The 16,874-nt window shown below is 41.1% G+C and overlaps 1 protein-coding gene across 1 annotated transcript; it reads left to right on the top strand.

The window, feature by feature from the left end:
- Window positions 1-1,371: 1,371 nt before the first annotated feature.
- twsg1a (twisted gastrulation BMP signaling modulator 1a) lies at window positions 1,372-16,721 on the top strand. The gene is made up of 5 exons (XM_076097345.1): window positions 1,372-1,785; window positions 2,654-2,812; window positions 10,220-10,319; window positions 14,907-15,167; window positions 16,234-16,721. The coding sequence occupies exons 2-5, from the start codon at window positions 2,687-2,689 to the stop codon at window positions 16,413-16,415; spliced, it is 669 nt and encodes a 222-aa protein (XP_075953460.1). The 5' UTR covers window positions 1,372-1,785; window positions 2,654-2,686; the 3' UTR covers window positions 16,416-16,721.
- The last annotated feature ends 153 nt before the right edge of the window (window positions 16,722-16,874 follow it).

The raw sequence follows: 16,874 nt of genomic DNA, 5'->3' as shown, positions 1-16,874 counted from the left end.
TTTTTCAATTAAAAGATGAATTGTTGATTAAGATAATCATACCTGGCCGCCCAACAAGAAATGATTTTAACATTTCAAATCCATCTTTAGTTCTTCTCTTGCAGCGGTGTTCTCCTCCGCCAGTAGATGGCGCTGCACACAACACGGATCACGCAGTCAGTTCATTGAGCTTTCTGTGACAAATACTGATCAGATTGTTGTCGACCTCCTTAAATATCAAGTTATCTGTCATTCATCGTCGGTGACTTTAACAATATTAAAAAGCTGCTTACATATTATTGCATCAGTTCTAAATGATAAATAATCTCACCGCTGAAGCTTTGCATTGTGTACTTTTACATTTGATACTTTAAGCACATTTTGCTGCTTACAAACGTCTGTACTCTTAAGTAAAATATTTTTAATGCAGATTTTTAACGTGTATTGAGTGTTATGCAACTGTATCGTTACTTTTACTGAAGTAAAATAACTTGAAACTTCTTTCACCTTATGAGACAAAAATTGCTTAGTACACAAACGTATACTATGTACTGCACGTTGTTGGGTATTCATTGCATTTAGATAATCATCTGCAGGGGCTAATGCAACGTTTCAAGTATAAAACATCTGCTTTGTAGTTCATTGGCCTCAACAACCTGCAGGGAGAAGCACTATCACCTCACTCTCAGACGAAACATGTTTATCTTGTTTTACTCCCGTTTGCATCAACAAGGCTACACTTAATATGAGAAACGTCCCCTAAAATAAGACAAAGCAAGAACGACAATGAAGTTTGAATTAACTCCATTATAAACCGTGTATTGATGATTTATTGCACTGATGTCATTAACTGGCCACTGAGTGTATTTTAAAAAGTATAACCTCCACCTGGAACAACAACACCAACATAACTTCATGATTCAAACTCAAAAACTAATTTTCTTATAAGGTACAAAAATAATCTTTACCGTGTTTAAAGATTACAATTTTTTTTTTTTTGCTTTGGCTTACATTTACTTTGCCGAAATAAGTTACTCCTGAATCGGACGTCTCTTCCTGGATTCCTCGCTGATCTTCCTGCAGGACGTGGGGCCCGTTGTGTTGTGTTGATGAAGGACAGCCCGTGTTAACACCTGTGGAGTGAAAAGAACCATCCGAGAGAAAGTTTCTCCCGCGGCATAGTCCGCTACAAATGAGCTCAAGGGGGGGGAGGACGCGCCTCAGCACCACTTCACACCACTTCACAGCTTCCGAATCGCCCTTTTCTCACCTAATGAGCGCACTCACAAGGCCGCTGATAAGACAGGAGACAAAGGGACTGTTTAATGGGGTGGGGGGTGGCTTGGGAAAGAACTGCTTATGTAAAAGAGGCTGAAACAGAGCACACCTAAGCAGGCGGGCAATGACCAGAGTTTGGGGCCAAAAGGAGATAAACGGAGACGTTTTTACGCACAATACTTTGGCGCACACAACTCCACAGTGGCGCACATGTAAATGTATCATGGTGCGGTGAGTCGGCTCATGCATGTCCCGTTACACTGCAGAGACCCCGGTGTTTGCATGTGTGTGTGTGTGTGTGTGTGTGACCTGAGGCCCGGCGCTCTCCTCGTTGGATAGAAAATGGAGTGTGTGCCTTTAAGGCGCCCGACTGCCTGTCGCTTTCTGCTGCGGAGAGACTGACGCCCTCTGGACACAGTGGACACTTGAGCGGCGGCAGAGGCAACACCATCCTGGAGAAGTTCAAAGAGAAAACAGCCACTCTCCCTCCGAAAAAAGAATAGTCTCGGACTCGTTAACGGCGTTGTGGTGAGTTTGAAACTCCTTCTCTCTTTATTATGTCGCTGTTCTCCTGCGCTCGACTCTCTCTCGTGGCTGCGCGCGAGTGAAACAAAGTTTCGGTGTTAGCGATGTGAGCCCCCCCCCCCCCCCCCCCCAAAAAAAAAAAAAAAGGTGAAGAAACGCGTTGGTGACTGAGGGGACTAATGTTTCTCACATGTTTTCTCTCCGTCACGTCAAGTGGAACGATGTGTAAGCAAAGTGGCGAAGGTGTTTAAAAGCAGAGGGTTGAGACGGCGTGTTCACGCGCTGCACTTTGGAAAAAAATAGGTGAAAGGAAGCTGATGTTGCCAGATGTGTGTGTTGTTATCCCACAGTAACGCGAGTGAGTTCTGCCTTTGAATGAAATGGGACGCAGGCCCCGCAGAAATGTGATGTTTACATGTCATGTGTGCTTCTAATGCATCACAAAGCCGTGATTTCGATATTTATATATTTTTATATATATATACTGTATATATATGTATGTGTGTGTATATATATAGGTATTTTTTTGCTGCACTTTGTTGCCCTTTTTAGCATTGGAATTAAGATGTCACACATCACAGTGTGTGAGGTATAAAAACACTATTCAGTATTGTTGTTTAAAATCGGCTCAGGAGTTGATGGATGAAAAGAAGGGACAGATTTACCTTTTGAGATCTGTATTGGGCTAAAAAAAAAATCTAAGAAGTGTAGTTTTAGCATCATGCACCCCTTTTGTCATTTTTCATGTCTGCTTATCTATTATGCACCAACTGCAGCTTTTCACTTTTTCCTCCTGTGGAATGTCCGTGATGGACTTTTGTTTATTTGCGCTGGTCCCTGAGGTCCTGTCCTGTGTCTCGTGTTGATGTAGGTGTTTCCATTGCCGTGCTGGTGAGCTGTCAGGATGAGGCCTGGTCAGCTGATCCTCCCCGCCGCCGCCGCTCTCCTCTTCCTCCTATCGGGACTGTCTCTGACCTCCGGCTGCAACAAAGCCCTCTGTGCGAGCGACGTCAGCAAGTGTCTCATCCAGGTAAAGGGACGTCAAGGTTTTCACTCTCTGTAAACACACTTTCACTGAGAGCGTTGGATTCTTAACAGCCGTTTAACAGCAACAAACACAACTCCATTCATTATAATCCACATTTAAAGTATGAAAAAGGACATAAATCCAACATTAAACTACATGCAAATATATGGTTTGCGTCTTCAAAGATCCCATATGATTTCTTTAAAAATGTACACAGACTTTGAATTTTTTATTTTCTACATCACTGCTCAAACAAACCAGCTTTGTGGTTGAAGACAGATAATCTGATCTGAGTGCTGATCTTTTTCCTGTAGATTAAAGTGGGAACTTTCGACATGAGTGCAGCCAAATTCAAGCTTTTCATCCAACAGTGTCGCAGCTGTTTTTGTGTCAACAGAGATTGTTCTTTTTCTTCTTGATCAGAACACAAATTAAATGTCGCCTGCAGCCAGAGTTGAGTTCAAGTTAAGAGTCAAAACCCTCTTTTTATACAATTTTAAATGAGCATTAAACTGGCGGGACAGACTCAAAACTACACAAGAAAGTACGTCTCCTCTGTTGTAACATCAGTTTTGTGCAAATACTTCACATACAAAACAATACCCAGCCGTAGCCAAAGTTAAGTTACAATCTGTCCTGACTGAGATGGATATCTGGATCGGAGAACAAAGATGGAATCTGTTGTGAAGAATTCAAATACGTACATTCCTTCGATAAGCTGAGTGAAGTCTGGAGGGAAGGTTTTTCCCAGAGCGAGCAGAGGAGATGTGATCTCAATGTCCAGCTTCATGCACACCTGCTCTCTATACTTGTACAACTTCTGCAAGTCAGTCTCGGGGAAATACTTCTTCTTTGATTTATGTGCGGTTTCCTTTTTTATTTTCACATGAACTCCTCTGACTCTTGTTGACTTTGTAGCATCACTTCCTTTGTGTCACTTTTTCCCTCCCGTCTGCAGCGCAGTGAGGGGCAGAGGGTTGGTACACCGCTACTTTACACAAATTCTGTCACACATTCTTGTTATTTTTGAGGGGGAAAACATGGCGAGAAGTGTCGGCCTGTCTTCGCGCCTCCTGTCTAGTTAAATTTCAGCTGCTGCTTGTCCTCTGTCCTCTTGTGTGTGTGTGTGTGTGTGTGTGTGTGTGTGTGTTTGACCTGCTGTGTGTTTAGTGGACCTGCCTCTCCCATTAACATCTTTAAAGTACTGTATTTAACGTCAGTGGCCATTTCACCTGTTTGACCTCAGTTACTGTGTGAGTGAACTACAGGGTTTTCTTTGTGTTTTTATTTAGCAGGTAGTTGCGGTGGACCAGATCCATGGCACAGGAAGTTGAGTCTTTTTAATTACAGCTGAAACAATAGGTTAATGAATTTATCATATTTTTTTAGGATACTTTTTTGTCCTTTTAGGATTTGTTGATGATCCCCGTATAACGGAGCTTCAGATGTGCATTTTTACCACGACGCCACCAAGACCTCCCAATCTAAAGAAAATGTATAGCTAATCTGCAATTTATAGCTTAAATCCATTATCAAGCAAAATGCCAACATGTCTGTGAGGATTTGATGCTTTTCTCTCTTGATAAATCGTCGGTACATTGAATATCTTTGGAGTTTGGACTGTTGGTCAGACAAAAAAAAGCAACTTTAAGGCATCGCGTTGGGTTCTCGTGATAAAGTGGCTGCAGGCATTTTCAGGCCGCACTTTGCTGCTAAAGGTTCGTGTATCGCCAACTTTTAGTTTGGCTGCACATCACCTAATTATCAAAACGGCCTCTCTGAGCAGCCGCCACAGATTTCCATCGACATTGCATGGCAGCTTGTCGCAGGCCGCACTTCGCCGCTGCTCTGGTGTGTTTTCGGCATTTGGCAATAATTTGCTGTTGGTAAACCACAACCATTACTTCATTTTATGCTGCTTCAAGGGAAACTTGCCTTGCAGCAGCCATTAACAACACGACAAAAATATGCAGAACAACTTCAAATATATTCATCTGAGCACAACAGCAGCCATAGAAACATGAAATGATGAAAAATCGATGAATTAATTCAAGATGTAACTTCAGAAACACAATAGCGCAACTTTAGTATCTGTTGCTTTTTATTTTTGGCAACTTGAGTCTCTGTGACAAAGTTAAAAACTTAAAAGTTCTTGCTTTAAAAGATGATTTTGACCGCCAATACAATCTTAATTGATTGTCGTCCACTAAAATAGTGCCTGTTGAAATTCCCCACAGTCCATTGATTAGCTTGTTTTAGTGATTTAAAAAAAATCAAAATAAACAAATTCTGACATTTGAAAAGCTGGAACCAGAAATGTGATTAAATTTGCCTTATTAATACACATTACACATTTCCCCCATCGCCTAATGAATCAATTGTTGCTTTCAGCAGCACTCACATGTCACTGCCGCCCACTTGCCTGTACTGCAAATTTAAAGTTTTTAACCAGACAGAATTTCCAGTCTAAAAATAAGTCAATCTTCACAGGAAATAAAGTGTCTCGTGGTCCATTTTACAGATTTCCGTCTGCACACTTAGTGCTACCCAAAACCACCAGCTTCTGCTCCTCCTGCTGTACAATTTAAACCTCCTGTGATCAGCAGAACATTTGTGGTTGCTGCTTGTTCGTCTTTACTTCCAGGTGGCTTATTTTCGCCTGATGAATCATTGTAGCTCTGTAGCTTCCGCGACCCCGCCGACACCGACTTGCTAGCTGTCAGAGGCGAGAGCGATGGTGCGTGTGCCGTGAAGGAGAAACCCTTCCTGCCTGTCGCCCCTCTCTAGAAGCTCCATGTTGCTTCTGATTAGTGGGATCTGCCGTCCGACGCTCGCTCTTACGCTCTGCTGCCATCTCAAGTCATTTGTCTGAATTCCCCCAAAACCCCTGAGGGTGGGAGAACCTGAGAGGAGGGAGGGAGGGGAGGCCAGGGTCAGGAGGAGGTGTGTGTGTGTGTGTGTGTGTGTGTGTGTGTGTGTGTGTGTGTGTCTGTTGGGGGAGGCTGGCTGAGGGAAATATACAGTTTGGTGCAGAGATTCACAAGCCGACTCTGTCCAGGCCGGGCTGTTCAGCAGGGTGGGGCAGCAGATTTCAGAGTTAACACACAGCAGCGGTCGCTCGGCAGGACGAGGCAGCACATGTTCACTTTCTCTCCAGAGTCCCTTTTGTCTCGCTGCAGCTGAGTTTTGACTGATTACAGCAGCTCCCGCTCGAGGGAAGCCTCATAGGAGCTCTTAAAGTCGTTGAGATAACCTCATCCAGTTCAGCGAGGAAGGTGTTCGTCTTGGTTTTGCGATTGTTTAATCTGTTAAATGTCGTAGTGGTGTATGAAAACGTCCGTCACAAAGTTTCTACAACCCGAGGTGACGTCTTCGAATTCTTTTGTCCAACCAACGGCCCAAAACTCAATTCAATTTACTTTCATATAAGACAAAGAGTTGTGAAGCTGGAACCGGAGAATGTTTGCCATGTTTTGCTTGATAAATGTTTGACAAAATCACACAAAATGTTCTACACGTTAACCGCCTTTGGATGAGAATACTACATGGCTCAAAGTTTGGGCTGTTTTTTATGCTTTTATTTCAGTTTTTGTAGTTTTCTGCATTTGTGCTATTTAGACTCATGGCTTTAAAAAAGGAACGCTTTAGCTTTGTGTGAAATGTTCTCGAGGGTGCTACCAGCCATGAACTAAAATATTGATAAATAAGTACGGCGCATACCCAAATTCACTTTTTGCATTTAGGGTTTGGTAACAGGCTACGTCCCTTTCATAGACACAAGCGGACATCAGATTGTTTCAGTTATAGCCGATGAGAATGTCCTAACCTGCTCTGCATCAGCCAGCAGGCTAAGCGACGTGTCGCTTGTTTGAAAAATTCTCTCTTTCTGGCTTTTTTTTCTCTCTAATTTCCGTGTGATTGCTCCACATCCGACCTATTTTTTCATTGGTGAAAATTGTTGCGGGCGTTCTGATGTCCTTAACATTTCAGTTTATAGTATGTCTGAAAATTTTTCCGCGCTCCATCTGCCAGAGTTCGCTCGTTCGCTGTACGTCAGGCAGATGTATGAGGGGAACAGGGAGAGAAAGTGATGCAAGAAGTGTCGCACAAAAGCAGTTTCATACGCGTTGTGTTCAGGAAACCGTGACCTAAGATATACCATACCATATAACAACATTGTGTTGTTATATGTGTATATACTAGGCATTACGGTAAGAGCTTGTATCTGACTTTAAACTTTAAAAATAAAGTCTTTTATTGCCATGAATAGTTTTTAACAAATGTTCCTGAGTTGTGAAATTTGAGATGCAGGTTTTTCACCAGCATCGGTTTCTTCTTTCTTCTTTTTTTTTTTGACATATATAATTCCACCTTTTGAGAGTCATAATTACTCACGGGATCAGATCTTGATCAGAGGTTTGAAGATTGAGAGGCTGGTGATTAAGTGAGCTGTGTGTGGTTTTGCAATCCCTCACTCGGTGAGTCATCGGAGAGTCTTTTATCGTTGCCGGGACTGTTGCTGTGTAGGACATGGCTTCTGCGAAGATATAAAGGGGGAGAAGAAAAATAGAAAACAAAGCAAAAGGGAAGAAAGAGGGAGGTGGGGGGGGGCATGAGGGGGGGGGGGGGGGGGGGGGGAATAAGGCTGAACGGAGAAAAAACAAGGGAGAAAGGGAGGGAAGGGGGGGAAGTGTGTTGTTTGGGGGTGAGGGGAGCAGCCATGTTCTGTTCTCCAGGTGTTTTCTTCTCCCTCCCTCTCTCCCTCCCTCAGTTCCTCCCCCCTCCCCACCTCCCTCATCGCGGTGACCTTGACTTGGAGGAATGTGCTCCCTGTTCTGTGTCAGGAGAGAACAGAGGGGGGAGAAAGACCCACTTTTCAACCCCACCTACACGTTTTGAGTTTGGTTTCCTTCACTGTCCCTGCATCCCCCGAGACAAACTGACGTTGAGGAATGAAGCTATTTAAGTGTTTGTTGAAGAGTTATGGGATCAGCAGAGGTCGCATGTTATTGGAGGTTTGCAGAAGCTCTTGTAATAATATTACCGTCCATCTATAAAAAGCAACAAGAGAAGTTCTCTGCAAGAGCGTTTTTTTCCCCCCTCTGCATGAAGCATATTAACAAAAATGAAAAAATCTGTGGGTAAGAAATTGGAAAAAATATTACTTAAACCAGATAAACATACTTGTTACATGCATACATTTTATAACAAAGCTGTAAACCAGCAGTTTGTGGAAACTTTTTATCCTTGTTTTAGTTTCACTGTTTCTAACAAGCAGTTTGTTTGGCTGACAGGTTAATTGGAGTTCATTTATTTATTCTACTTCTATTAAGTTTCATTTTACTTTTGTTATCTGTGTGATACTTTTGTTACAGGATAATAAATGTATGTTTAGAAACTAATTATTTGTATTCAAAATCAGATAAGTTTATTATTTTATTTGAATGTCTTGAATGGCATTTTCATATTCTGTTTTTATTGATATGGTTTTGATAGTGTTTCTTTAGTCGCTATTAAATAGATCAAATCAATTAAAACTAGGGGCATTTGTCGATATCAAGAGCTGAGCGACATCCTCTTCCATACTGCATGAGCCTTATTGGATTCATTTTTCAGTACGGTAACATGAATGTAACTGATAGCATGAACACTGAATTTTATAATGACATTGACAACAAAATTGAATTTGGATCTTTTTTGGTCAGCGCTTTGTTTTCTCTTAAAGTAAGTTTTGTCAACCTGTTGGTTTGTTTAAAACATGTCCGACACCCTGGAGGACTTTTCAGAGTCACCACATTCACAAGATCTCAGCAAATAATCTGATGTTATGTCTTTATGACTGATGATGATGACTTTACATCTTCTGACACTTGATTCGCTGAAGACTTGACCTGCTTTTGAACTTGTGTTTTTGTCATGAAGACTCCTCTTGAACTTGTCCCTAAAGACTTAAAGACTTAAAGACTTAAAGAGTTAAAGACTGCCCTGAAATGAAAACTCAGTCAGCAGTAGTGGAAGAAGTAAATAGTAAAAATACTCTGTTACAAGTTAAAGTATTAGCAGCAGTTGTACTCATTATGTAAAATGGTTCCATTTAAAGTGTTAGATTTTAACGACTGTATAAACTGTATATTTTATGTTTAAGTCTTGATCTGAAAAGTAACTATAGCTATCAGACAAATGTAGTGGAGTAATAAGTACAAGATGGATTAGAAGTGTAGAGTAGCCTAAAATGGAAACACTCAAGTAAAGTACAAGTACCTTAATTTGTACTTGCGTTAAGTACAGTACTTGTCAGATGCTGAGCGTGTAAAAAACATTCAAGAAAATGTTTTGAATACTGTGAAGTTGGACGTGTCAGAACCCGCTGTGTTCCTGAATTGAAATAAAGCGGAGGTTTATTTATTTCCCCCACAGTTATTACGATGTTGCATACTTCTATAGATACCACACATGCCGCATGTCGTGCAGTAATAGTTACTGTACAACACGAAACAACCCTGCAGCTGTTGCTCTTTGTGTGTTTTAATGGTACGGCTCCTGTTTGTACAGGACTGTGTCTACATGTCGTGTTCTGTCTGCTGCTACTGCACCTATCAGACCTTTTATAATGAAAAGTGCTCTTCATTTAATTATGACGTGTGATGGACGGTTGCATTTTTCCAATTTTCTCCAAATTACACCGATTAGCTCGGGAGGAAAAAATGTTCTCACGACAGCCTTTTGAAACATAATTTAGTAAAAGGCAATAAAGGTTTGGCATCTCGGACTGATTACAATTAAATGGATAATAATAAAGCTCAACCTTTAAAAAATAAAATAGAAATCCATAAATACTATACCACTGTCTTTGAATTTTTGCAAAGTGTGGAGGTTGCACTTTGTTGCTGCTTGGTTCAGGTGTTCCCTGCAGATCAAAAACACATTAAATCGTTTTATTTCATTGATACTTTTCCTAATTTTGTTTAAAAAATGGCATCTTAGCATGATTTTTAGCTGATGGTGTTTCAGCACGCTACATAAATGGTACATTACTTCTGTTTGGTGTCTCAGAGAACATTTAAAAGACAAAAATGGTTGATTTTCGACTATTCCTGTTATCTTAAAACATACAGTGAAGCCAATGTCAACGCAACACAGATGTTAACCCTAATTAAGAGCCTTGAAAGCCTCATGTAGCCGTGTATCATGTCCAATATCTGCTCCTCAACTCCATATTATCAGCATTCTTCCACACTTTCTCAATTTCTGCCCAAATCTTGGTTTTTATCAGCAATTCAAAAGTGAAACAAAACGGCAATTCAGTCAAACTATCAGGCTACCAAACGGTATCATATTAGAAGTGTGATGGATCCGTGACGGTCTTTGGTTCTGTTTTACATGTTCCTGATTACTGTGTGTGTCCTGCAGGAGCTGTGCCAGTGTCGTCCGTCTGATGGGAACTGCTCCTGCTGTAAAGAGTGCATGTTGTGTCTGGGGAACCTTTGGGAGGAGTGCTGCGACTGCGTGGGTGAGTTCTGCGTCTCCATTTATGAGCAACACATTTTAGAGCTGACAGCGGCAAAGTTAAGTCAGCATTTCATTTTGGACTTTTCTGCGTAGCCCGCAGATGACTGTTGAGAGCTCAGTGCCAGCAAAGATTTGCATTTGAGATGCATCAATGGCTCATCTGTCGGGTTTGTTTTTGGAAGGTTGAGGCACAATTTAATGTAAAACCGCAGGAGTGAAATTTTATTTTAATTGAACGTAATGCGCGAAACTCTGACTTCAGATTTAGTTTCCTTGGTTCATCCTTCATGTAGGATTTTATCATCTGGTGCTGCTGCTGCTGTGTTCACCTGCCACTGAGGCCAGATCAAGACTTTCTTTTTCCATCATATCTCCCATTAAAATAGTAGCTGCAAATACAAGACTACAATGTTTTTTTTTATAAATTGCAGTCTGAGTTCATAAAAGGAAGTTTATATAACTTATTAGAGTTTTAGGATGTTATTTTCAAGTTCAAAGTTTTCTATTTAAATTAATTTCAAAAGTTAATTTAATCAACAGCATCATTTTTAGAGTTGTTGACTGATCTTTTATTGTCATCTACTTATCATATTGTGTTCAACTGGTTTCATAACCTCCAGTTGATAGATTTGATTTAGCTGTGCATGTATATTTATATAAAAGTTAATGGCAACACTTTACTTTAAACCCCCAATAATCCTTCATGAGCCGTATATAAACATTTTAATGAATGGATTATAATCCCCTATAATTTAAGCAGATTTAATTACATTTTTAGGTGTTTATCAATGTTTGTTAATTACCTTCTCCTGTGAAGACTCATTTTGTATTATTACACCTGTGTTTTACTATATAGCCTTACGTTATCTGTTTATCCACAGGCGTAAACATGCAGGTCTGAACAGTGAAGTAGTGCAGAAGTGCCTTAAACTTGCTTTCTTCCTCAGGGGGCGACTCCTCTGGTTACAAAAATAAGTCCGATTGTATAGAAGTCAATGAGAAAATGACTCAACTTCGCACTTGATTTATTACCTCAGTAAACATTGTGAGCATGAGTTTATGGTCTCAATGGCAAGTTTCAAGTCTTCTTCTATACAGCACGTCCCATTTAGAGTAAAATAGATGATAAAGCCAATAAGGCTACCTTGTGATTGACAGGTGGATACCACGGTGTCCGTGTCTTTGTCTTACGTCTTTAACCCTCTCACAGTGTGTTTCCAGTCCATGAAAGTTAACTGTAACATTGTTGGTTGCCTAAAAGTCTTGTTCAGCGTTCGGTTGTACTTAACTCCAGCCTCTCATGTCACTTCTGGTTTTTCAAAAAGCCAAGATGGCGACAACCAAAATGCCGAACTCAAGGCTCCAAAAGTGTAGCCCGCAAACCAAAGAGTGACCTCACGATGACTACGTCCACTTCTTATATACAGTCTATGTTTATACAGCAGCCTCCGCTTGTGGATGCCCACAGGACGAGTTATACTTATACTCTTATATTTACTTACACCTATATTTTAGTATTCTATAAACCGTCTATTCGATTCTTACATACTGCTTATGAATGCTAAATTGAGGGTTAAAGTAAAGTTACCAAATGATTTAATGTACAAAATGAACATACAACCAATTTATGAAATATGCATGTGGTAGAGTCATTGCAGCTCTGACACATCAGTCATGTAACTGTGATGTGGACATTATTTACAGAAGCAGTATACACAGTGAAATTAGACTGCTTAGGTTTAAACAAGCAAGCAAGTGTGTCGTGTGAAACATGTGAAAAGAAGAAGTTAGTACAGTTAAGAGAAAGTGATAATACAGTAAACTATGAACCCATAATTGATCATACCGTGATTGCAACATATTTAAAATGATTCTGCCACTAATCTCACATGTGACACTCGTCTCAGTCACCCTGTCGCCGAGCACTTTCTCCCGGTAAAAAGCCTGTGAAAAATTAGCTCGTGGCTGAAATGCACTTAACAGTTGAGAAGCGTGCTGGTTTAGAAAGGAACCGGTTTGTTCAGAGTGTTGCTGCTCCGATACGAGAAGAGTGTGAGGAGAGTGAAGCCAGATACCGAAGGCGCCTCTGAGAGGTGACAACGTGGAGGTTAATGCAAAGCAGAGCCGGAGAAGGACCACCACCGCTCGCGAGAGCGTAGGAAATTAAAGGAGCATTGTCACTGCTAAGTAGCACCTACACATGTGGACAGGAAGTCTCGAGGTCCTCCAGAAGATCAAAGGATGGAGAAGCCGGAAGAGAGGGGGGACGAGGAGGTCGACCCGCTCAAATGAACTTTGACTTTCAGCCTCCCGGCGACGATGTGCGGTGGGGGTATAAATCCCTGCGAAATCCAAAACAACCGGATTTGTGAAAGAAGAAAACATTCAGCTTGTTAACTCCTCTCTTCATCTGTAACCTGCTTCAAAACCAGCAGGGGCGGGACACTTGTGGATAGGAGGGGGAGCAGACTGGGGCTCAGATTCAAAGAATGGGGGCGCTTTTATAAAATAGGTAAAAAATGTGTGTCGGACTCAAATTTAAAGACTTGGTTCTCAGACACAGACATGGACAAGGCCCCCAACACAAGCTTTATTGGAACAAGAGACACAGACTGGCTTGTTTTGTGTCTCTGTGGTCATTCTGCATGTCTTTGTTGTCGCTCTGCATCTTTTTGCATGTTGTTTTGTGTCCCGTTCTGCCATTTTGAGCGTTGTTTTGTCATACAGAGGTTCCATGGTTGCTGTGCATGACAGTGGGATGCCGATCACAAATCAAACCAAGTCCATCTTGTCAGGCTCGAGTAATGCGTTTGCGTTCGGTAAGCCAGAGCACGGACCAATCAGCGCCCTGTGAGGAGCTGCTGGCAGCTACGGGCGTAGCTTAGGTGTGACCCTGGGACCCTGGACCCGTAGCCGGTAGGCCAACTACCTATCACCGTCTGACTCTGGTAGGGTGGTCACAAAGGGGGGCCTAGGCCACCCTTGTCTACCTCTCTGGCCCCTGTAAACCAGCAGGCTCTCAGATCAGCTTTGACGGACAGATATTACTGTACGTGCTGACAAGGAGGCTTTATTAAAACTCTTTCATGTGGAACACAAATACAAGGATCTGACTGAGCGCTGAACTTGCTGCTGCACAGATGTTACGGTGGTGGAGTTGTCTTTACTGAACAGGCCTTCTGCACACTGAAGACAGCCTGTAGCTTTAAGCTAGAATATATTTCTCATTTATACGCTTTTATTTTTTTCTCACAGCGCTAGCCTTATGACCACTTTTAGTAAGTTTCCACTCTAAACATGTTATCTGTGCCAAACGCTGGCTACTTTGAAGTGTGTATCTGCGAGTGGTTAGAGCAGCCCAGTAGAGGAGCGGCGGGGAGAGGACAGTTTGTATTTTAGAGGAAGGGAGGAGGAGGGAGTGAGGACATGAAGGGAGGACCCATGTGTAAGCTTTATCTAAAACAGCTGTTCTGGCTCTGCTTTTAGCATCGGTTTGTAATCCAATTCTACTGTCAAACTCGGTTCCCCATTAAATGATTTACCCATTAGCTGTAATTCACTTTGACTCATTTGAAGGCTTAGGAAGATCATATCAGAGGATGTGGGGACTTTGTCAAATGATTACTACTGTATTTGGAAATTAAATGAAGTGTTAAAAGGATCTTAATTGAGACAAGACACTCTTGGCAGCTGTGTGGTTTTACAAAACTGCCCCTGCCAGTTGAAATCATGTGTGAAACCATTTAACCATGAAACCATGCCAATACGCTTCAAGGGTCAGCTCACCCAAATCACAAAACACAAACAAAAACCTTTGTGGAATCTAGACATGGAAATAGTTTTGGTTTTATTTACCCAGATTTTAAGATCTCCTCCTAAGATTTCTGTCTCCACCAGAGTCATGGCTGTAGCTAGCACTGAGGACATGAGCTCATGTCCTCAGTGCTCATACATCTGTGAAGTTAAGGAGTATGATGACATGAAGAAGTGTTGATGTTCGATAATGACACGCATATTAAACATGTCGGGTTTTTTAAGGCTGATTTAAAAAAATAAATAAACTCGACATTAGATTAATCGTCACATATTTTGGTAATATTGAACTAAAATTCCGTATTTTCCACTAGAATTGCATACCTGGTAGTGTAGAGAAGGCTTTGAAACAACGTTTAGAATATACAGTATATGTACAAAGTCAGTTTTGAGATTTTGGGCTATTTTGCTTCCATAGTCTTCTTTCAGACTAGTGGAAAGAAAACATCCAAAATACACATTCAGGTGCTTATTTTACTGCTTTTTCTGTTTGTGTCTGTAGATTTCTCCTAAATTCACCAAAAGTTACCATTAGATAATTCTGAATTTGCATATTTAGAAATACAATTTCAGAAAACTTGTAATACAAAAAATAATTGTTTTAATGTAAGTAATCAACTGGAGGCCTGGATTCAATCAGAGTAACAGGGACAATATCTCTGGTAATGAATAAAAAGATACCGTGACCACCACAAACTATTCCATTCACCTGAATAGAGACAAAACAGTTTCCATGAACTGACCTCTAATGTCTTCATCCGTCTTTTCATGTCAGGGATGTGTAACCCCAAGAACTACAGCGACACTCCGGCCACGTCAAAGAGCACCGTGGAGGAGCTGCACCGTCCCATCCCCTCGCTGTTCCGCGCCCTCACAGAGGGCGACGCACCGATCAACATGATGGTGGTGTCCTTCCCCGTCGCCGAGGAGCTCTCCCATCACGAGAACCTGGTGTCCTTCTTGGAGTCGCTCGACAGCCAGCCTCAGAACGTCTCCTTGCCGAGCAACAGTATCCACGCCAGCTACGACACACAAGGTAACGCTTGAGCTGTGAAGGATTATTTTAGCTCGCGGAAATCTATATTTTATCCATATTGATCCATATATTGAAGTTTTACAGTGTAAAATAGGAACGAAAAGGTGTGGATATCCCCAAAATAGACATGTGACCTGCGGCTGAATGTAGTTACTCAAGTATTGTACATTACTTACCGTAAATATTATTATGAGGTACTTGGAAAAATTTAATTTCCATTTGATGCTTTAAAACCTCTATTCAGAAGGAAATATTATGCTTTTTACTCCATTTATTTGACAGCTATAGTTAGTAATTACTTTGCTGATTGTGTTTTGACATATACAACAAATGATGAGCTTGTTAAATATGAAGCATTGTTATGGATTTAACTACCCGACAACTACCCAATAAAGGAGTTGTATTAGCTGGACTGGTTTGAAGCTCCAATAGAGACCTTGCATCTAACATTACTCATGAAGTTTTTAAATAAGTTACACTACATGATCAAAAAGTGAGCTTTACTCACATGCACATTGCTATTACATACTTTTCTAGTCCTGTCATGTAGTTAAATCTTTTATTTGCATTTATGCCCACTCACTAAGAGTGGTAATAAAAGTAGGTCCTGCCCAGAGCTGAAGCAGACTACAAAGTCTTGAAATGAGACTGGTTTTAGTTGGGTCAGGTTTTCATCAATTCAGGGGGACATGACTGCCAAAAGACCTCCAGTTTAGGTAATTGTAACTGTGTTAAAAGTGTTATTCCTGTGCCATTTTTTTTTTATTATTTTCATTTGTGGGTGTTTTGGCTGTCTGCCTGTGAGCCAGTACTATTTGCTGTAAAGACACACTCATAATGGGAGTGTTCCCACAGAGCCGAGCAGTTAACTCATTAAGCTCACAACACATATGGTCATACTTAGGTGCAGCAAATTAATTTCCCCCCTGAAGTTAAATTAGGAACATTGATGGTTAAAGGTACTTCCTTTAAAATGCTGCTTGTTTTTATAAACCACGTTTTACTGGGTTTGTGACTCACATTTTTATTTTATTTTTCCTTCCTTTTGAAAACATTTTTATTTCAGAAAACATGTGCACGGTGGTCTACTTTGACGACTGCGTGTCTATCCGTCAGTGTAAACTATACTGTGAGTCAATGGGAGGATCCAAGTACCGCTGGTTTCACAACGCCTGCTGCCAGTGCATCGGACCCGAGTGTGTAGACTACGGCAGCAAGGCTGTGAAGTGCATGAACTGTCTCTTCTGAAGTGCGGGCACATATTGGTACCAAATGTCTGGGCCATACCAGAGGACTGAGGGCAGAGGAAACTATGACTGTTATGTGTTAGCATTCCTCAGTTACCTTGTAAAATACCCCCTACACCCCTCCTCCTACTCCAGCAAATTGTTTTTATTCTGCTGTTATGTTTCACTGTATATTTTTAGATATGTTTTCAATAGTGTTTTTTACTAGAGGTGTATATGAATAACGTATTTTTACAATTATGGTCTGCTAAATCCCAGTCGCATGCCAAATAAAGAAAAGTTTGGTGACAAGGACTGTGTTGTCTCACAGAAAGGTGTCTGATCTTAAAATATGTTTTTTCTTTCTCTAAATATTTTTCTTAAAATGATGTGTAAAAAAGTGCATGAGTGGAATAGTAAATGTTTGTTCTCCCTGCTGCGCGTCTCCTGCTCTAATCTTAGCCTAGTGTTGCCCGAGTCA

The sequence above is a fragment of the Anarhichas minor genome, unplaced genomic scaffold, assembly GCF_050575085.1.
Source record: "Anarhichas minor isolate MPS153535 unplaced genomic scaffold, ASM5057508v1 ptg000024l, whole genome shotgun sequence".
Taxonomy (NCBI): domain Eukaryota; kingdom Metazoa; phylum Chordata; class Actinopteri; order Perciformes; family Anarhichadidae; genus Anarhichas; species Anarhichas minor.
Note: the sequence above shows the minus strand (reverse complement) of the source record. Positions and strands in the feature narration are given on the sequence as shown.

Bases quoted from the DNA above. Each gene is read 5' to 3' on its own strand.
- twsg1a (XM_076097345.1), top strand. From the start codon at position 2,687: ATGAGGCCTGGTCAGCTGATCCTCCCCGCCGCCGCCGCTCTCCTCTTC. The intron at 10,320-14,906 runs GTGAGTTCTGCG...TTTTCATGTCAG, and splicing joins GGAGTGCTGCGACTGCGTGG to GGATGTGTAACCCCAAGAAC. The intron at 15,168-16,233 runs GTAACGCTTGAG...TTTTTATTTCAG, and splicing joins CGCCAGCTACGACACACAAG to AAAACATGTGCACGGTGGTC.